This window comes from Prunus dulcis, chromosome 3, assembly GCF_902201215.1.
Source record: "Prunus dulcis chromosome 3, ALMONDv2, whole genome shotgun sequence".
NCBI classification, from domain to species: Eukaryota; Viridiplantae; Streptophyta; class Magnoliopsida; order Rosales; family Rosaceae; genus Prunus; species Prunus dulcis.
In genome coordinates, this window is record NC_047652.1 from 7,940,384 (window position 1) to 7,962,277 (window position 21,894).

General features: G+C 35.4%; 2 protein-coding genes across 2 annotated transcripts; one reads left to right on the top strand and one right to left on the bottom strand.

Moving 5' to 3' along the window:
- Positions 1–506: 506 nt before the first annotated feature.
- LOC117621596 (nudix hydrolase 3) lies at positions 507–16,958 on the bottom strand. Its single transcript, XM_034352165.1, has 22 exons — positions 16,693–16,958; positions 16,020–16,199; positions 14,925–15,002; positions 12,412–12,508; positions 11,933–12,066; positions 11,347–11,428; positions 10,440–10,526; positions 9,940–10,046; positions 9,394–9,565; positions 9,061–9,314; positions 8,358–8,439; positions 6,736–6,801; positions 6,404–6,481; positions 6,192–6,287; positions 5,634–5,740; positions 5,346–5,514; positions 2,979–3,062; positions 2,613–2,707; positions 2,448–2,538; positions 2,217–2,363; positions 1,292–1,358; positions 507–859 (listed from the first exon to the last, which is right to left on the bottom strand). The coding sequence occupies exons 1-21, from the start codon at positions 16,776–16,778 to the stop codon at positions 1,296–1,298; spliced, it is 2,355 nt and encodes a 784-aa protein (XP_034208056.1). The 5' UTR covers positions 16,779–16,958; the 3' UTR covers positions 507–859; positions 1,292–1,295.
- Positions 16,959–18,159: 1,201 nt separating this feature from the next.
- On the top strand, positions 18,160–20,772 carry LOC117620530 (prefoldin subunit 6-like). The gene is made up of 5 exons (XM_034350613.1): positions 18,160–18,452; positions 18,525–18,595; positions 18,898–19,022; positions 20,145–20,205; positions 20,509–20,772. The coding sequence occupies exons 1-5, from the start codon at positions 18,374–18,376 to the stop codon at positions 20,563–20,565; spliced, it is 393 nt and encodes a 130-aa protein (XP_034206504.1). The 5' UTR covers positions 18,160–18,373; the 3' UTR covers positions 20,566–20,772.
- The last annotated feature ends 1,122 nt before the right edge of the window (positions 20,773–21,894 follow it).

Sequence of the window (21,894 nt, forward strand, 5' to 3'; positions counted from 1 at the left end):
TTGTAAATGGGCTTTGGGTGTGTTTCTAAAGTCCATTTTATATAGGGTATTTTTATAATTTGGGCCCCCATATTGGGTATAATAGTGAATCTCCCTTTTTTTTATACAAGGCATATTGGAGAAGGGGGGAATCGAGCTTAGTATATCGGGTGCACTGGTAAATACTCCTAACCACTTGAGCTATAAGCCCCTTGCATATGCTCGATTATGCTTTAATAGTGTTAATTTACTTAACCACAGGTAAACTGACATAGGTACCTCACATGTGCTAAACATATTAAGCAATATCAACTTACCTACCAGAGTGAAACATACATGTATAAATTTTAGCGATTGATAGGTTCAATAAATTTCTATTTATTAATATGTGCATTGGACTTGTAACTCAAATGGCCAAAACAGTTACCCTGCACTCAGAGGTTTCCATGTTCAATTTATGAAAGTGAAATTTTATTTTATAACTAATCCATAAATGGTAGGTTTATTTTTGGGAGCTGCTAATGGCATTCAAAAGAAAAGAGCACAATTATATAAGCATGATTATGCATATTTTTATTTGTTACGAAACAAGTGAGTACATAGCATTCAGCATGACCATGCCCATTTTAGTTATTATGCTTTTTTTTTTTAAACAGCAAAAACAAAAGCAAAAACTTATTTAAGAAAAGAAAAAATTCACAGAAATACCAAATGAGCCCTAAACATGTCGAAACAACCTTCACGTTTTCTTGTAGGTCACGTCATATATCTTGTCCCTAGAGTGAGGAGCTCATAAATAGAACAACCTTTAATTGTTGCACCACCCAACCTGATTAATGTGTGAAGAATAAAAAGCCATTGAAGCTTGTCTGTCTCGTATCTGCATAAGTTTTTTGTTCGAGAATTAGGAGATTAGTTGCTTCACATGATACAGGTTGAAAATTACAGGAAAAAGCTCACTAATAGCACCACTGTAGCAATGTGCTCTAATAACACTATTACTGTAGTTTATCAACAAGATCGACACAATATTAATATTTTATTTATGTCAAATATTTTATTTGTGTCATATCAAGCCTATCTTGGACTATTTGCTATCGTTATGGGACAATATGTAGCAATCTTGACAACATGTTGAAATGATATAGAGATAATGAGACTATTTGCTACAATATTAATGCTGTTTGAGAGCATTTCCCATTTATAAGATGGAATCAAGATATCAACCATTCTATTTTCCCATTAATCCAGCAATTATTTTGTCATTTACTAGCATCCTTCAAAGAAGGTAGAAAATAAGGATGAGACTCACCAATTTAGCATCTTTGCTCCAATATTTTATCAATTACCGAGAACGTGGGAACTATATCCACAGGTACCTACACAAAATTAGAAGATACTAGTAACTATGTGATAAAAATTGTTGTGATAAATAGTTCAGAAATTAAAAGGCAGTTTACAGTCCAAAGAATTCTGGCTCATAGAACTGAGTTTGGAAGTTTAAATTACATTGGGTTTCCATAACATAAAAGAAGAAAGGGGAGATTATAAACTTTAGATGCACTGACTGAGCCTTCTTTAGGGTTCGGGACTTGAGGAAACGTCAGAAGGATGGACGAGGACAAATTATGTCCATGTAAATTAATATGAAATGTCCCTTGGTTTATTAAGAGATTTATATAACTAGAAGCAACACAAAAATATTTTCCACCAATTATTCGCTATAAGGGTCAAAAAATGCATCATTCTTTTGCCTATTAAACAAATGCTTATTTATCATATATTCATGTCAATCTGATAAACTAAAAAGACATTAGGCATGAAGTGAGGCATTTCATTTCACGAGTCTGAAAAAAGTGAGAAAGACTGTTGCTAAAATATGCTCAAGACAATGCTCAAAATCCAAAGCCTCGAAAGCATATGGAAACATCGCCCATAAGGGCACAGTAGAAACAACTCAAAACCAAAACCTTGGCTACTAGTGGAAAGCCCCAACATCTTAAAACCAATAGTCATGATTTATTCATTCATGTATGGAGTCATCTTCTTTCCTCAATTGAGTGATGACATAATCAACTGAAATCAGCCATCTTTTTGCAAATCTTATTTGTAGTGCAAGATGTCATCATCTATTAGATACTTAATATGACTGCATCCTTGATGCTTGTTATGAAAATTGCAAACTAGTGCATTAATTATTTATGTTTAGAGCTTAATTATTGAAATATTTGTTATACCTGAATTTTCTCCAATCTTTGCAAAGCAACTTTTAATGGGTCCGACAGTTTGCAGTGTTTCTGAAGCAGCAAATTTGCAGCCTCTTTGTCACCTTTTGCTTGTATGGTGAGTATCTCCCTACTCAGGCTCTCAACTGCACCTTCAACCTTTTACAAAAATGAAGGAATACTTATACATAGCCTTGATGTGTCATCTCACGAGGCAAAACAAGAAAATTGAGGTAGTAATACCTTGGTAAAGTCAACAGAAAATGTTTCCTCAGGGTTCAAGATAAAGGCTCCTTTCTCATACAACCAGTTAAACTGCAATGCTTGTCCTTTTCTGAAAACATATAGTAAGTATAAGATACTTGGTGGCCAAACATACTAGTATAGTATAATGAATTGCTAGCTTACCCGTGAGCTTCCTCAAGACCAAACCGCACTGAGCGGAAGCATCCAGCAAGAAATGAAACATACATGGACTTCAATAAAGTCTTTGGGAGCAAATCCTGGACTCCCTCAGAAAAATAAAACCAGTTAACAAGCATAAGCAGAAGAACAATGCCACTAGTATATGAATTCCATTGGTAATAACATAACTGCTTAGGATATTTATTAATAAAAATGAAAATACAAGAGGTCCACTGTCATCTCTTGATAATAACATAATTGACCAAAGAAAGAAAGATGCAAATGCGTTGGAAAACGTGTAAAACAAACCATCCCACTAAAGTGATAAAGTGATGTAAAGCACCGTCAAGAAAATAAATGGCCACTCACCTTGTGGATTAGGAATTTCAACGCCCAAAGGCCAACTATATCAGCTTTTGCTTCTTCCAGAGCGGAGTGGAGTTCTTGCAGTTCCTTTATCGGGAGATGAAAGAGACACAAGGCAAACCAGAGTTGGCATTAAGAAAATAGTGCAGACTTGAAGTAGTTAATCTTCAAAAAATGACTTCTATAATTGCTTTTTCTTAACATGTTGTAAATGACATTAGAAGCATACTAAGAACAAGAATTTGACTATAATCGTCAATAAATTGGACAGAAATTGTTGGAATACCTTTTCTTAATAAAATACAGATCATCTAATAAATGCTTCACAGCTAACAAACCCTCCATCAGTTGGAGAAATTCATAGACATCTAAAACTGCAAATAACAGAACATGCAACTAAGGTTCCTGGGGACATATCAACTACCGCGAGTATCACATGTAGTCACCAGGAGTCTTCCTAAAAAGAATACTACATGATTCTGATGCGGATTCATTTTTCACAAAATTTGAGCTAAAACTTCTAAAGTTTCTTACAATAGATGCTCCATTTAAAGAATCACTAGAAATATCATTGCCCACATTAACAACCTAGGCATCACGTGCCAACATACAGGATGACAAGATGTGCCTCAACATTTCAACAATGCAGTCATCAGAGCTAGATACTATGATATGCCTCCACAATACAAAGACACCACGTGTCTTCATAAACCTATGGTGGGCATCACCTGCCCTACTGCAACGACCAACTGTAACACTTTTCAGCTTAAAAGGGGACATATATGTTTAAACAAACTGCACTTCAACACCAAACTCAAGAACAAAACTAAACTTCAATAACTATCTAGTAAGGAGCACCCTAAACATCCTTAAGCAACCATACAAAGGACACACGAATCGTTACTACTAAACGTCAACAACAATATGTTTTGATCATATGGGCAAACGAGATTTTCCAGGACCAAGACCGGAAACACAACAGAATTTATAGACACCAATACCCGATGACAGATGTCAAAGATGAAAGAATAACAACCAGATGTCTAATGGTTTCTAAAAGTGATGAGAGAGAACTCTGGACAGTAATGTGGAAACATATCATATAAATTATATATATATCATAGCGAAGTCAACCAAATGACTTGACGGCAAGCCATCTGGTAGGAGGAATGATTTTTATCTAATACACTAGGTCTCAGAACCAACGCTTTGATATCTATGTTGATAAAAATAGGAAGAAAATAACAAATATATTCATCATAAGTGCACAACCCTATCACAATAGGAAACAAAATTTTACCTCAACATACAAGTAGGAAACCAACTATCCAAAGAATCTTCATTATGACATATATATAATATATATTTCACTTTAACAGACACTTGCACAGTTTTTTGGTAAATAGGCTGACACTTAGTTTGGCACCCAAGTTTTCCTGACAATTCCTTTTGGCCAGTAAAGCTACTAACTGGGACTTTAACAAAGTGTTGCTTCCTGTAACACTTTAATTTTTAAATATGTTTATGTTGTCTGCCTGCAATAAGGATAGGTAGGTAGAGCTATGAAATTCAACCTCAAATTGATATGTGCATTCACCAGAAACCTTTTTTTTTGTGGAAACATGTTTATGTTGTCTGCTGTAATCATGTAACATAGAAGGGATAATTCTGTTGTTCATGTGGCTGTCTTGAAAATATGTTTATGTTGTCTGCTGTAATCATGTAACATAGAAGGGATAATTCTGTTGTTCATATGGCTATCTTAGAAATGCCTGCTGTTTGATTTTGTTCGTTCTGCTGGTCATTCACCAGAAACAATTACTATAACATTAAGGGAAATTTTAATGGGACCCAACAATTTTCTTTTGAGACCCGACTCTTATTTGAAATGTGAATTGTCCATTTTACCCCAATATGAAATTACCATTAAGGACACAAAGCATTTAAAAGGAAAAACAGATGTTCTCACTAGACCCAACAGCAGCAACACATATGCCTAGAAACCTCATCACCTTCCACAAACCCTCACTTATTCACACTTTTTTTCTCTCACAATACTGAACATGTAAGTAAACCTAACAAAACTTAGATGCTCGCATTGATGGAAAGAAACTATTATTGATGGATGGAGTGTTAAATCTTTGTTTGGAAGCCTCCAAATGAGCTATCAACCGACACTGTTTGATTTACCTAAAAGAAAATTTCCCTAACAATAAAATTTTATCAACTCTCCCGTTCTGTTAGATATGTTGAACCTTAGTTTGGAACACAAGTTTAGATTACTATAAGCAGCAATGCAATCCAATAAAGGTTGTCAAAACAAATTATAGTGAACAAGTAAACAACATAACTTAGAGAGTTGTCACTGACCAATCTCACTGTAGACTTTCTACCATTTGGAAGTGTTATGCTATGAGGTCCAATCCCATGGCAGCACTCATGGCAAATTGTGTGAGTAAAGAAAGATTCAAAATCTACAAGTTCTTGTTGTTCCTTTGTAATACAAACATCGGCTATAGGCTGAAGAATGTGCTTGAACCTGGTTTAGCATAGCCGTTCTGACATTACCTTCCGAACACAACAGATGAATATTTCGAAAAGCAATAATTGATATTTATCTAAGTACATGACAAACATAAAAATGAAGGAAATTTTTACTTAGCCTCGGAGATATTCTTCAGCATGACCATTGATGTTCCTCGATCTTTTACTATACGCTCGTCATTTGGTAGATTAAAAGCAACAGTTTGAGGACCCTTTACATCCTGAGGTAAAACTTGAAGTTGTCAACGTCACTTCACCAACCAGTTAAAGTTGCATATACAATAAACACAGAAGTAGATGACTCTGACCTCGATGGACACTATAGAATTAAGGACAAAAATTACCAAACCCATGGCACTTAATAGATTTATTTGTGATAGGTAAATTTATGTCAAACTCAAACCTAAACCTGAAGATGCATTTATTTTATATTTCTCCATTCTAATATTTTTCATTGACTATTATCTCGCCGAGAATACTGCTCATCGCTCAATGTCACAGAGAGAGAGAGAGAGAGAGAGAGAGAGAGACAGCTACAGCAAAAGGATTTTTTGTTTTTTGTTTTTTACGTTAGCACTAGAAGCAGGGCAAACCATAATGCTTCTAATCAATAAGTTGCAAGTGGCCATAAAATAGAATCATCTTGAAAGATTTTCCAGAGTCTAAACTTACTCCTGCATTATAAAGAAGATCGATGACTCGAATAGGAGCAGAAATCACATCTTTGGACTTGTACATATTGTCCAGTGGGAGATTTTGCTCCAGAACCTTATAAACAAACAATAATAGTAACTGATAGTTAGAAGGGATAACAAAGTTTGCCAGGATAATTCTTTTTTGGTAAGCTATTAAATCTCTAGTAGAAAATGATTGTACAATAGTACCTGCAAATTATCACCAAAAAGTTTTAATTGAGCTGTTGCTTTGTCATCCCGAACTCCAATAAATGCTTCAAATGTAGCCTAAGATGAAACGCAGTTCAATTACATCTAAAGGCAGAAAACTTACTACCATGCTATCACATGAATTCTCAAGTAGGTCCTTTTAGACAATAAACACCAAAATGCAAGAAATATAAAAATTATTAACTTTTAAAAAGGAATAAATTTGAGATCAATATCATTGTAAATGTATGTTACACCTAAGTTCACAAATTTAAACTACAAGGTCATGAATGCAGAAGCTCAAAACACAAGGGTACTCCATATAAAAATACCTTATATCCAAAAAGAGCATCTTCATATGTTTCATATGGACCAATAGTAACATCCAGCTTTGAGTCCTATAGCAGAACAGTAGACAAAAATAAAGGCTAGATCAACAGTTTAATGCTCTTAAGACTTTACAGAAAATAATAAAATTTCAAGAGGAAAATAAGAAAGCTCCCATACTTCATGGGGTAAAAATTCACATTATACATATGAACTTGATGCCATTTTAGAGAACTGAAGTTCAAGAACAAAAGTTTCTGTAATTAAGTGCATTTTTTTATAAGGTCATTTCCTTTTAAGATAAATGTATGTAACTATTCATTTTTTATAGTAAACATACTGCTAAAATTAACAGGTAAAAGAGAGCCATGACTAGGCTCCTTTTTTCATTTGTAACTTTTTATGAGAAACTATGTGCACATAGTATATACATAGTGAATGATGTCCACTGAATATACAAAAAAAAATTATATTACATCATAGGCTTTTGTTGTCACATAACATGTCCATTAGCATCTAGTTGAGGTCTCCTCTCCAATTTCAATGTGTTGGAATTTCAATTTTGTAAAAAATGAATGATCTTGAAGTTGGTGAGTGTTCTACCCTACTTTCTTTGAGTACAAATGTCATATGATAGAGATTATACAGAAGGTGGATAATGGAATCAGCTTGCAACTTTTTTGTTTTTTGTTTTTCCGTGTGTAATCCTATTTCAGCAAGCTGGTTGGTGAATCATCTCTTCATATTTTTAACCCCATCTCGATGATTCGGAGGTCTAAGTCAACTTATGACCTTACTGGTGTAACATGTGCAAAGAGGCTGCTAAAAGTATTCATTTCACCGTCTCATTTGCTTGATGCTGTAGTACAGGTAGTTCTGAAAAATGAGGAGGTTGAGTTGGGTGATTTCACATTCACTAGTGGAGAAACATTGTGCTTTTGGTGATGGGAAACAAGCTTGTGAAATTGTAGTCTGTTGACAATTTTGTAGGCCATTTTGGTGGAAAAGAACGGTACAATATGTGAAACCAAGTGTGAGGAAGAAATGTATCTATAGTGGGGCAGAGTCAAAATTTGGGCATCACTGTGGTTTTGATGTCCATAAATTAAAGATATAGTGCAGAAATTTTGCTGTCAGTTTGATTCTATCTTCAGTGGACTGCTGGTTCACAGTTGTATTGCTGTTTAGTTTAGTTATCAAAAATTACTGTGGTCATTATTTAAAAAATCAAAAATCAAAAAATAAAGAGAGAGAGAGAGAGAGAGAGAGAGAGAGAGAGAGAGAGAGAGAGAGGGGCTGTCATGGGTAATACAATAGGGGATTCCATATTCATATATAATATAACCCCATTGTACAGCAGAGGGATGGACATGGGTTAGATCAGGTCATGCAACTTTAGAAAACAAGATATTCTAGATTGTAAATTACATAAAAATCAATTAAAGGATCAAGCCGTTTGATTAATAGCGACTTCAACATATTGATAACCACAATAAAACTTCAACATATTAATAAACCAGCTCATGGTAAAATTCTCTCTAGAAACGAATAGTAACTATAGTTATAACTGTGTATCAACACCATTTAATTTATGATTGTAAACGGTATATTTAAATACTGTACTAACCAACTCCATCCAGGCTATATCTGAGTCATAGTAGTCATTTGAAAGAAAAGCATCGGCCTTGCTGTGAAGAAACCTCTTCAAACTTCATAGAGAACACAAGATTAATTTAACAGTTGTACGAAGATGATATTTAGCATGACCACTGTCAAGTTTTGTAGGTTTACTATTTTTCCTAAAAGCTTAAGCTGGGATGTGGACCAATAATTATCATACTCTAACATGCAGAAATCACTATAGATTGGGAAACTTCAATTGCAGAGAATCAAACTACTATCTCCAGCTTTAATAGCTTATTAAGCTTAAAAAATTGTTGAACGCATTTTTATTGATGCAGTAATGAGTTTAAATACAGAGGTTTCACTGATAAAAGAAAAAAAGTAATTTCAGGCTTTACGAGATACGACGTAAGACGGATATAGGCAAATGTTTTTTTATGTCCCTTGATATTTCGTTGTGATATGCTAATGGATATCAGTCATAAATCAGCCATATTTACAGCCAGATATTAAGGGATGGCTCAACGCACATAAAATCAACCATATATCACAGCAAAATACAAAGGGAATTTTCTTGGACTCTTGCCTTGTAAAGCATGAAATCCCTGTATTTAAACCCATGCTGCACCATGAAATGCATATAAAATTCTTAACTTAGAATCAGCAATGAAACAACTTAGAAGAAAAGAAATTCGTCAAACTCATACCTAGGAGAACTGGCAAAGTCACCAGCTTTATGCAAGAACTCAGCAGCTCGTGTGAGGGAAGAATTATACTCTTGGGAGAAAGGAACACTATATAGATCATGAGTGGAACCCACTGAATGATTTGTGCTGCTAACTGTACTACTATACAAGGAAGAATCCAGACTGAATTCACTGTTTCTTTTAATAACAGTGAAAAAGCCTGTTGCAGCTTCTTGTTGGTCCTCTGTTAGACTGGTCTTCCACAATTCAAATTCCTACACAAAAAGAAATTTACTGGTGTTCGTATATCTATAAGATCTTTTTTTCTACAATACAATCAGCTCAATCATATACCACTTTGTCCATGTCTGGCGGGTAGAAGTTTGCACCAGGTGGTTTCAGCACAGGAAACGCAGCTTTGTATTCAAGTCCCTTCCACCCAGTAACAGGTCTAGTCGCTTCAGGAAGCAACTTTATAGCCGAATCCGCAGTTGTCAAAAATGCCTCATTTTCATCAAGGGATGACCTGTTGATAGAAAATATTGCAGACATTTATTCAAGTAGTATCATCCAAAATTACATGAGCACACCCATCCACCCACACACACACGCCCGCACACACAAATGGCACACGGTACATTTGTAGGTAAAAATCGCATATGCATAGTATACACCTGAAAGAAAACTAAGTTGAAGAAGACATACCATGGACTCTTATTAATTACGTAATATTGCAGATATTTAATCAAGTAGTATCATCCAAAATTACATGAGCACACCCATCCACCCACACACACACACGCACGCATGCACATACACATGGCACACGGTACATTTGTAGGTAAAAATAGCATGTGCATAGTATACACCTGAAAGAAAACTAAGTTGAAGAAGACATACCATGGACTCTTATTAATTACGTAATACATCCATTTCAATTTGTCTAACTGTGATGCATCAGCATGCTCCTTTAACCAATCTCGTAGAACTGGATTACTGTACCAAACCTAAATGTAAAATCAGAAACAAAGAATGGAAAAAAAAAAATTAGAAATGGACACTACAACATAGATTAAGAATTATAATAATAATAATCTATGTGCCTGACAAACTAGGTTCAACACAAGGAAAATTACAAGGTATTTGCATAGCTCCCCCTTGGCTCAGTTAGTGCATTTTTACTTGCATACAAAGAAAGAAATTATAGTGCAAAATATATTCCACAATATGTGTATGCCGATGCACACTATTGGTGATACTCGAATCTACCATGCAGCAGCGCATATCATTATTTTCATCCATACTAACAGTCTTTATGTATCAGAATAACATAACAGCACAAATACACAGGTTGTTTAATTATCTAACAATGCACGTGTTTCATTACAAATCTATTCAACCTGCAGGTAAAAGATTTCGTCCATAATTGCTGCAGCCTTAATTAGTAACACCAGAGCCTCCCTGTCTGCATCTGGAAGCCCTGTTAACTGCATCAAGGAAACAAAATATGCTCAACTTCACTTGGAGGACCCAACCAACTACATTTTGGGGAAAAGAAAAAGGAAGGACACAACCAACTACAAGACGAAGAAAAAGAAGAAGAAGATTGCTGATACACAAGCGATGGGAGAGGGGAGGAGGAATTTCAACATCAAAGTATTTAACAAGCTATATTCCAGATACAAAGTTAAAATTTAAATAAGGCAACAAAAGTTACACCATCTTCTTGAAAATCTGTAACATTATGGTTCACCTTTTAGGTAAGAAAGCTGCATGTACTTTCAACCAACTTTTAAATCGTTTCAACGGTTTCATGTAACATGTTTACAAGTTACAGAACTGGTGGAAAGAGTAGTACTCAGGCTATGAAATACTCGCCAAAAAGGCACTAACTAAATTGTATTCCCGGAATGTTGGATGAATAAACACAACAGCCACAAGGCTTGCAAAGAGCACAATGCCTTTGAAAGCCCTTGCATTCCTCTTCTTCCAGAAGCATACCAAATAATACCTACAGAATTCACATTCCTTATCACTGAATCATGGTGCCAAAACATCTCAATGCAGATTTTGGCATAAACAAATTGATCCCACTTTGTCAAAACAAATGATAAAGCTTCTTAGCAACTCAGGGTGCAGCAAAAACTTATAACCATTCTACCTTTCCAACTTCCAACTAAAACTTTTAATCATTGCACCATGACTGAATATTGTCTACATCCAATAAAATTTAAAGAAAAAAGAATAAACTAATTACATAATTTACTAAAGGAATAATAGATCTAAGAAATGACCAAGGACAATAACCTCGGCACTGAGAGAAACAGGAGCATAACGTTGGAGTTGCTTTTGTAGAGATAAACTTCGAGCTATAGTGTTCTCCTTGTACCTTTAGGAAATTAAGATCAAATAGCTGACATAAGAAAGTAGTGAATATCGGGGAAATTTGAAACAGATAGTGATATAGTATTGTATGTCTTTCAGTCTTCTTGATACGGAATTAATATTTTTCAGGCCGAGTAAATCAAAGAATAAAATTTTATTGCCATGGAGGCACAAGAACATTCATTATTCCATGACGCTAGCGATGAACAATAAAAAGAAAGAAATTTAAATTTAAATTTAAATTTCAAAATCTTTTTGTCTACACACAAAAATAAAAAAATAAAAAACAGATATTGTTTCTTAAAAAATAAAAATAAAAATTTCTTGGAGATGCAACTAAATCCAGCCTTACATGGGTATCAGGACTCGGGAGTAAATTGTTTCTTGACCAGCTTAAGTCTTACAAGAAAGAATCTTCATATAGGCTAGTCATGGGATGGATCATTCCATCTCACTGATAAAATAAAATAAAAAATAAAAAAACTTAAAATGCTTTTCAATAGCATACCTCCTTGCAATTATGTCAAAAAGCTGACCGTATTCCCCATTTACATCATAGGGGACGTACTCAAGATCTTCTTTAGCAAGTAAGCTTCTATACTCCTCGTAAGAAATATATTTAACAGCAGAGACTTCTGTTTCCTGCCATTAGAGAGGAGATGTTCAGATACTCATGATAATTTACATGGCAACAATGGCTGTATAGCAAGCATTATCTAAATGAGTATAATTCAGCCATATGGTTGCATGTGCAATATCGTAGTTGCATTTTTTATATAAGCCAGCACATCTTCCTATTCTATTAGTTTTCACCCCTAGTCTTTGAACTGTTTCTATGAGTGATTAATAATTCTGATGGCCATATTTCCTGACTTAAAGATAATGTAATTAATGGATCATCCCAGAAAAGTCAAAGTATCATAAAATAGCAAAAAGATAAAACATGAATCATTGGAACTTCTATTTGACATACATCACCCTCCTCACCTGAAGAGTAAATGCCTCAAGAGGGATTGGATCTACAGTTGTAACCAAATATACATCATTGAATTCATTATTGATGAATTTTCCATCATTTGTTACACTGCATTCAAAATGTAACCCAACATCAGTTAATACACAGCAGATCTTAACTATAAACAAAATACAAACATCATCACCGTCATCATTGTCATCCTTGCCCTTTGTCGTAATTGTATTTTATTTTTATTTTTTTGAATAGAAACAATTGTATTAAAACAGGAACAAAATACAAAAGTGGATAAGGAATCCACAGCAGATAGAACAAGACTAAAGAATAAAAACAACCCAGCTCTCACAAACCAAAGAGAAAACCCAGAACAACCCTAAGCTTTAAACCCAGACAAGCTCTGCTCACTAGACAACCACAACTAAGCCCTCAACAAATTGGTCGTTTCGGAACACCGACACCCGCTTTTCTATGAAAAAAATAATTTAATATAGAGAAACATTACAATACAAAACTTAGTGAACCAGGAGTTCACCATCAAAATGATACAACCCTAACAATCAAATCCAAAATACACCTTCTACATTGTATTTCAACTCTAAAAGACTATCCAGCAGCAGCTCCCCAATCTAATAAAATTACACAAAATGAGTTATCCCTAAAAGCTGGAGAAAGAGAAGCCCATAAAGATGCCCAAAACCTGATTCTTTCCCAAGCATTCTCTTCTACATCCCCACTATAGTTCAACAAGATTCTTCTATTTCTCTCAAACCAAAATCACCCAAAAGTCAGCAAGCACAGTGCAATTCCACAAAACTCTTGCCTTCCTTCCACCACCAAAAGACATCTATTTTTCACAAAGAATGTTCAAAGGTGACTGAAGAATAACCTGCCTTTGTCCTAATTGTATGGAATAGAACATTGAATTCTCATCTTTCATTCTTTCATATTAAGATACAATGTCTTCTACTAAATCTGAAATCTTATATCCTTTTGTCTCACTTCTTCCCTTGTTAATTTTGGTTGGCTTCTTTAATCTTTTATCTTGTACTTTAGCATGTCTTTCTTTAGTTATAGATGCATCTAGTGGTCTATGTTGATTATGCCTACCTAAGCCTAATTTCACGTATCTTATCACTTTCACTCCTAATTTTGTTGTAAATTGATGGGTTTCAATTCTGCCTTTTCTAGTCACACCTGTCTTCCATCTTCAAATTCTCATTTTTCTACATGGATGCATTGCACTTGCTTTTGCTTTACCAGTCAACATTATGCCCCGTACAAAACAGTTGGCCTCTGGACAGTTCTGTTAAACTTCCTTTTTAACCTATTTGGTATTCTTTAATCACATAACAGACCACTAGTTTGCCTTCACGTTGTCCGCCCTTTTCTAACTCTATTTATTGAATCATCATCCATTTTCCTATGATTTCGCATTATTTATCCCAAATATCAGAAATAATTTGTAGCCCCCTGCACCTGTACTAAAGCTAATGTAAGTCTTTCAATTCACTCCAAAAAACTTCCGCCGATTGATTGTCTCAATAATTAGATGGCGTCCAAAATGGATCTAGTTGGTATCTATTCTCTCTCCTTAATCTTGCTCAACCTTTTCTCCTAAGCACAGGCAGAATATTGTAGAGCTGGCACAATTATGTTCTTTCCTAGTTTATACAAATTTGGATGGTAAATACCTATTCAAGCTTGTTTGACCAGACTGTCAATGCCAGCCATGATGTCCAGATGGGCAAGGCCACCCCTGTATCAACCTCATGCTAGATAGTGTTAAATCTACCTTACTGTTCATGCATTTTGTAGCAGTTTAACATCAAAGAAAAAACCAGGATTGTTCTCTTAAGATTGAATGTCAAGCGAAGAGCCTACTGGGCAAGCATAATTAGGGTGCTGTACAGGTCCAAACTAAGCATAATTGTGGTTGAAGCTATGAAGCTTCTTTGGAAACTTTGAGTGCATGAAAATCTCTTGTGCTTGTCTTCTCCTCCTTGCTCTTCTACTCTTCCTAAGGATGTCTCCGCAATTGTTTACTGCTTGCATGTTTATGCAGTAACCACATACAATACAACACCCTTTTAACCTTGATATACAAGGACCTTAAAACTCATCCTGTCTTGACCCCTTATTAGTAGTACTCCCAATCCTATCCCCTCTACTACTATACACCCATCCTCATGAACTTCAAGGCATTAACTGATGCTGTCTGGAACAATACGGGAATCCTTTTTCAGATGCCTTTAACCACTTAACAGCTCCACAACTTCACAAAGCCTCACAGTATAATAACATCTCACCTATATCTCAAAGAGCTATGAAATTCTGAACTAGTGCTTAACAATAACAATGTAGACTAGCGAAGCATATCTCACTCCAAACTAACATAAAAAGGGAAAATCAAAATCCAGATGTAGTAACAACTAATAACAATTTATTCACGAAACAACAGACCGTACTAAAAGCTGCTAGACAAAGAAATATATATCCAACAATAGAACAAAGGAATTGGCCTACTAACCACTCTTGAAGAAAAACGAATATCATTTCAAATGCGTCCTTTGGAAGTGTTACACCTAGCTCTTCTTGAAGCTCCCTCCTGATATATAAATTACTATGTTTCAGTAACAAGCACACTTCATGCTGCTCTAAATTTTAAAAACAAAATACGCAGGATAATTGGCATGACTGTCTCATGCACAAAAGGGGAGGTGGAGCAGTAACTTGAGGAAATAAGGAGATAAATACTTCAATTCAGAAATAGGTAAATTCTGTAATAGGCACTTCTGTATAAATTCATTACCAATCTTCTAAAACAATATCTACTATTGAAAAATGGAAATTCAATTAGCATCACCTTGTACAAGGCATGTAAAAGGGATACATTTTTAAAAACTAATTCCAAAGTAATTTTATTCTATACAAAGCAATAGTGACCAATATCAGCTTCCTCGTAGCAGTTAATAGAGGAAACAAGAAAATATATAATATGAAATGGACCTGATCAAAGAACTAAAACTGTAAAGCTTGGCTGAGAAAAGGGAAAATAAAGATAGTAAGCAAATTGGCTGCCGTCAATATTAATGCCACCACACCTAAAATGATCAAAGAGAAAAAAAAAAATGAAATTATTATGCTAAAAGGTCCATCTCCATATAGGCCTAACTCTTGGAATTTGGCATGCAACCCCTAATATAAGAATTAGGGACTAGTATTCTCCTAAAGGAAGACAAAAATGCCTATCTGCTAAGGCCTTCAACTTCTTAGGTTCATATGAGCTTTGAACTTTGTTATCATTTTATCAATCAAATTTTAGAAAGCCTAGAAAGTTTAAAAAACTCTATGAACTGGAAATCCCACAATATCACTGTATCAAGAAGAAAGTCACACAAATAGCAACTAAAAAGTACAATACAATCAGCCACACTTAGCACAAAACAGTAGACTATCCAGATGAATCACGCAAACAGGAGCTTGATTAAACAAGTAAAAACCAGGGTGGCTGCTCAAATGACTTTATAAGTAAACTGGTTATGATTTGTACATGTATTGTAAAAGGAAAATATAGTACAAGCGGTAAGTGTCTGTTACAAGAAAGGGTAATGAAGCTAGCTACCGAGCTGTTACGAGTGACGAATCACCAGCGGATATGTGTCCAGCACTTGAGATATCCCACAGCCCTGCCCATGAATCCTTGCAGTCAGCTCGTCGTTGGATAAGAAGTTCCTGTGTACTCTCAGCAAAAATCCACACATGTACAGCTCGATGGTAATCTCCTTCTCGATGAACATCTCCCCTACATGGGCATCAATAGTATTCATAGATAAGAATATATGTCACAACATAGAGTGATAAAAACCATGAAACTTTCAATCAGAGTTACTGGTCATCAGCACAAAATTCTTCAAAAAGCAGAAACATAGCATATTGCCATCAGTAAAATCAGCTACCATGAGAACATCAAGCATGTCTACTTCTGCATACATTTAAACTGAAGATTTAAAGAAGGGCAAACAATTGGTTGGATTATTTTCAATTCATCAACTCAATTGACTCAAAAAAAAAAAAAAAAAAAAAAAAAAAGTAACTGATTGAAGGGCTTTCCTAAATCAATATCTTTTCCACAACGTGTTCTGTTTGTTTCTCGAGAAATTACAAGAAAAGAGTGAACGCAATCAAACAAATTTCCTCGCTTTCTTGCTTGCTTGATTCTTCGATATAATGGGGTGTTCGTAAAATCTGGGTAATCAAAAGGAAAAGAGAAAGAGGAGGTTTGGGTTTTAGCTTGCCTGGGCTTGGAAATGCCGGTCTTCTGCCCGGTTTTGGTGAGGACGTCAAAGAACTCTTCTTGTGTATGAGCATCAACCTCCGCCATCGGTCGCTACTGTCAGTCGGTCCGATTGCAAAGATAGATTATACTTCGATTTTAATTTATCAGTTAACGCGATGGCATTGGCGTCTACTCTGTTTGCTTTGTTCTCCTTTTCCAACAGAGCATCTGATGCGATACTTCTTTGTTTTTTTTTTTGGTTTACAAGCATCTCATGCGATACTTGCTTTTGCTTAGTTTACGCTATGGCATTGACTTGAGTCACCTTGGGTGAAAGTCAATATTTTGGCTAATTTTACCATTAACGGTAATTAATGAAGTGGTGTGGAGAGGTAATGCTCTTTTCTTTCACTTCACCCCTGATAAAAACTTACAAGAGGTGACGTGGAGCTTACATCCTCTGATCCTCTCCTTTGCAATTCAAAACTCTATTTCCCTCCGACTATTAAGTTGATGTATATTCTAGTATTTGTGTCTCTTAAATCCTGCAATTTGTGCAAAGGGGCCTTTGCTGAGAATATGAGAGGACATACCAGTAAGAGCTAATTCCAGGATGTTTATGGGGTCTCTACTAAAGGTGAATGCTCACTCTTCTCTAAATACTCTATCTTCAAAAGTGTTACTTCCTATCTTTGTTTTCATTTTCATTTATTTTTATTTAACGATTTTTTCTCTGTAACTTTCAAACTTTGTTTGCGTTTTTGGCTGGATGATTTACCCATCACAACCTATTATATGTTGTTTTTAGATTTTAAACATAGAATGCTGTGAAACGAACCCTAAAATTATTTGTTTAAGACCAACTCCAGCGGACAGCCCAGCCCGAGGCTAGGGGAGGAAAAAAAAAAAAAAAGGTGTTCCAGCGGACAGCCCAGGCCCGAGGGCAAGGTGGGACCCAGCAACCTGGGCTGGCCCGAGCTCCAGCCCTCGTTTTGGTGCTAACGTCATCGCTACAGTGCCGCAGTGATGCTACAGTGTCTGGCGCTACAGTACCACTAAAAAGTCCACGTGTCGCACTCTGGACTCTCCGATCAGATTTTTTTCTCCAATCCAACGGCAGCCAATTTTTGTGCAATAAAAAAATGAAAAAAATTGAATTTTTTTTTAAAAAAATACTCTTTTTTTTTCTTCTATAAATACCAAAATTTTATCCGATTGAGATATGAATTTTATAATAAATATTGATATGTACGAACCCAAAAATATTATCCGAAAATATTATCTAAATTAATTATTTTTATTAAAAAATTTGTGAAAAAAACAAAAAAATGAATAGTAATTGACTTTAGCCATGGCAATGGGTGGAAACACAAAATACTATTTGCAAGGGCAGCCACTATTCACTTGAATAGTAGCTGCCCTAGCTCCACCCTTGCCATGGCTAAGGGCAAATGGGTGGAGTTGCTCTAAGAAAAGGGCTCTGATTGCTTTCAGGGCTAGATGGGTCAGAGAGAATTTTAAAGAACGCAAGCCCAAGATCTGGACCTAAATCTTATAAGATTGAATGAAGGCCCAACACAACTCCACACCGAAAAGCATACTGAACTGGATCTGCAACAATGAAACCAAAGAAAAGGGGGAGAGAGACCTAAGCTGCTACTGATCAGAAAGGAATACATGTAACAACAGCAGCAAAAACAATGGCGTCGTCGTCAGCTCTTCGAGAGCTTCAGCGCGAATTGGAGGCCAAAGCTAACGATCTCAGCAAAATTCAGAAAGGCAAGTCGTAGCTGTATGCATATACACTTATACTTAATATGTAAAACCCTAACATTGCATTCGCTCTTTCAGATATTTCAAAGAATCACCAAGTGAGAAAGAAGTACACTATTCAGCTGGGCGAGAACGAGCTCGTTCTCAAGGTCACCTTCTGTCTCGATTGTGCTTTCTCTATTTTCTGTTTGGTTACCGGGAAAACGAAGTCAGGTTTTGTTATGATTTTTACATAAGCTGAGACGCTAAATTTCATTTAAATAGCTTTTTTCTTTTTTCAGAATACTTGAAGTGATTTTCTGCTAAATTGATTACCTGATATCCGATGTATATGCAAAATTTTCATTTAGTTGGAAGCTAGTGGGCATTGTTGTAGTGTTTATAATCTCATGGTTATTGGTTAGTGATTTACTGTTGGATCGAATACTAATATGATTGCTTGTGTTTGTAGGAATTGGATCTCCTGAGCGAAGACGCCAATGTTTTCAAATTGATCGGTCCGGTTCTTGTGAAGCAGGATTTGGCAGAGGCTAGGGCCAATGTGCGCAAGAGAATCGAATACATCTCTGCTGAACTGTATGTTTCTGTTTCATTTGTTTATATGTGTATAAATATAATATTATGGTTTATACTCTGCACTTGCAATATTTACACTAGTTTAGTTTATCATTTCAAATTTTAACTTTATGGATTATTGTTGTTGTTAGTTAAGCATCTATTTGATGAAAACGACCCGAATGGAGATTAAACCCGGCTGCATTTCTCAACACTGACTTTATCAATAAGTAACTCTTGTATTTTTTTTTGTGTGAACAATTTCAGAATTTCAGAATTTTGTGAGAAAAGTGAGAGTTTAGATCGAATGTTGAAATTAGTCAAACCAATTTAATAATTTTTTGGTAAATTTAAAATTATAACTAATTTATGTTAAATGATAGGCCTTGATCATTGATCTTAATGCTGGAAAGTGAAATGAATCTAACTAAAGCCTTTTCTTTTCTGAAACTGCATATGGTACACAGTTTCCTTATCAAATATATACGATTTATGATATGCTGTATAAAGGCCAAACCATCAACAAGCTTCTTTGAGGGTAAATTTCTCCCCATCAGATGGGGAAGGACCAAGGGTGCACTTGCATAACGAAAAATGCAGCTCTGCACTAATAGCTATCAATTTCATGGATGTTGAATTGCTTACTATAAAGCAAGACGTACTAGTACTGAGTTTTCACAAAATGATGTGTAAGGGTCTCTGTTCATTGGAATGAGTTGTGTACATTCACGGTGAAGGATGTCCATTATTTCTTAAGAGGATGTTCAATGTATTCATATGCTTATTACCTTCATATATGTGATTGTGGGCCTAAGAAATAAATATCTAAAGAAATGGGACTGTTTGGTTAAATCCCAAAAAAATGGAGAGGAATGAATAAATTGGGTATTGGGTTCAATTATAACCAGGTTTTGGTGTGTCTTTCTCTGAAGCTGTGTATTCTGTGCATAAGCTTATCTTGAGAAACCTTTTTCGCGGGAATTGTTAGATGGATCTCATACCAGTTATATGCTTTTCTAGACCATAAATTTCTCAAATTTTTTTCCTATCTTTTTCTTGATCATGATTCATCATAATCATATTCATGCGAAACTTGTCTCGCATATGTTTGACACTGAAACTGGTATTTATTCTGTGCAACAGGAAGCGGCTTGATGCTACTCTTCAAGATTTGGAAGAGAAGCAAAATAGCAAGAAAGAAACGGTTTGTATTCTTCCTTGTTTCTGTGTATCTTAAATGCTCTCATAGAATGTCATAGCCGTTTCGTACGACCTCTTGACTTTGATTGGGTTGTGGTAATATATCTATGGTATTTGAAGAATTAATTTCAGAAAGTGTACAATGAAATTGTTGCATTGGTTTTGTGCCTCTCCTTTCACCTCCTCGTTTTGAAGTTGACTAGGGTGTACTCTGCAAAGAGTCTTAACTACAAGTTAACACCATTCTTAACCAATGTAGACATATATTTCAATATTAATTGCTTCCATTGGATATGTTGTCTTGCAGATGTTAAAATTACAACAGAGGGCTCAATCTCTCCAGGCTGGAAAAGCAAAGGCATAATCTGTTTTAGTAGTTGTGCTCTCTTTGTCAGAAGTAATGTATTCTATGAGTTTCTGTTGACGCTTGGATGTAGTTTCAGTTTTTTTTTTCCTTGTTTGTTCAATATGATTTGTAAACCTACGAAAGAGGTCATGCCGACACGAAAAATTACGAGAGTTACTTATTGATAAAGTCAATGTTGAGAAATGCAGCACGGTTTATTTTCCATTCGGGTGGTTTTCAACAAATTGATGCTGAATGTATTTTGTATTGAGAAACAACATAGTGGTTGCCCAAACCTCATCTCTGGTCCACAGCATTGGCAGAGCAGCTCATAGCTTTGATGCATTTTATCCCACACGACTTTTAAATGAAAATACCAGGGTGAATCATTTCTGTCTCCATAAATGATTCAATAAGTCAAGGCTAGCTACACTATATGGCACTCAAATTAATGTGCAAATTGCCTCACCCCGGATTGTTTTAGCTTTCTAACTTCTTCAAAAAGCATGCTGAGAAGGAAAGCAACCAAATTTTTTTAGAACAATTCTCGCAAACTTTGCCTCCAAGGGGACGAAACTATCTACTTCGAACTTAAGCAGGATGTCATGACAGCATCAAAAGTCGGATCAAAAGAAGGATCCAATCCCTTTTATTAGGGTTACCCCAAAGTACACATATGTACTAAAAAATTAAAAAAATTTCTTTTTCGGAGTGCCAATAAGTTAACATCACCCAAACAGAAAAGCAGACAAGAAGGGAAGGGAGGCAATCTTTCTAGTTTCCATGGCTTTAAAGATCAAATTCAAGATAACCAAACTTCATGCTCATGTTTAATATCAATCTACAGGGCTTAGCCCCTCCCACATGTTCATCATCCACTTAGTCCCGAGTCCAAACCGAGACTATAAGAAACCAAAAGATATGATTTCAAATATTGGTTCCACCACCACTTACCCACATGACTTTTATGTCAATATCTATGGTTTTATAGTACAAATTGTTCTCTCTCACTCTCTAAATTTTCGTTTTCAGATTTTTAATCGTTCTCCACATCTATGAAACTTCAAGAGCCAGTTGAATCAAGAAAAGAAGCATATTTATCTCTACAATTATACAATGTGAATGGTACTTGTACATGTTCAAGTGTTTTATCCTTTTGTAGTAGTGTTTGTCCACGAGTATACTTCTCGGGATGAAGCGTCCAAGAGATTTCTACCAAAACTCCTTCGTCCATGTCTTTAAGTATCTTTAACGCCACAATCCCTTAAATTCACTTTGGATGTTCTGCATATTGATGTATGCCGAAAGAGTTTAAGCTTTAGAAGCCAATGATATGTTCTGCATATT

Coding starts and splice junctions, on each gene's coding strand:
- LOC117621596 (XM_034352165.1), bottom strand. CDS start 16,778: ATGGCGGAGGTTGATGCTCATACACAAGAAGAGTTCTTTGACGTCCTC. Junction 15,003..16,019: donor TCGTCACTCGTAACAGCTCG/GTAGCTAGCTTC, acceptor TTTATATATCAG/GAGGGAGCTTCAAGAAGAGC. Junction 10,047..10,439: donor ACGAAATCTTTTACCTGCAG/GTTGAATAGATT, acceptor TTTTACATTTAG/GTTTGGTACAGTAATCCAGT.
- LOC117620530 (XM_034350613.1), top strand. CDS start 18,374: ATGGCGTCGTCGTCAGCTCTTCGAGAGCTTCAGCGCGAATTGGAGGCC. Junction 18,596..18,897: donor AGAACGAGCTCGTTCTCAAG/GTCACCTTCTGT, acceptor TTGTGTTTGTAG/GAATTGGATCTCCTGAGCGA. Junction 20,206..20,508: donor AAAATAGCAAGAAAGAAACG/GTTTGTATTCTT, acceptor GTTGTCTTGCAG/ATGTTAAAATTACAACAGAG.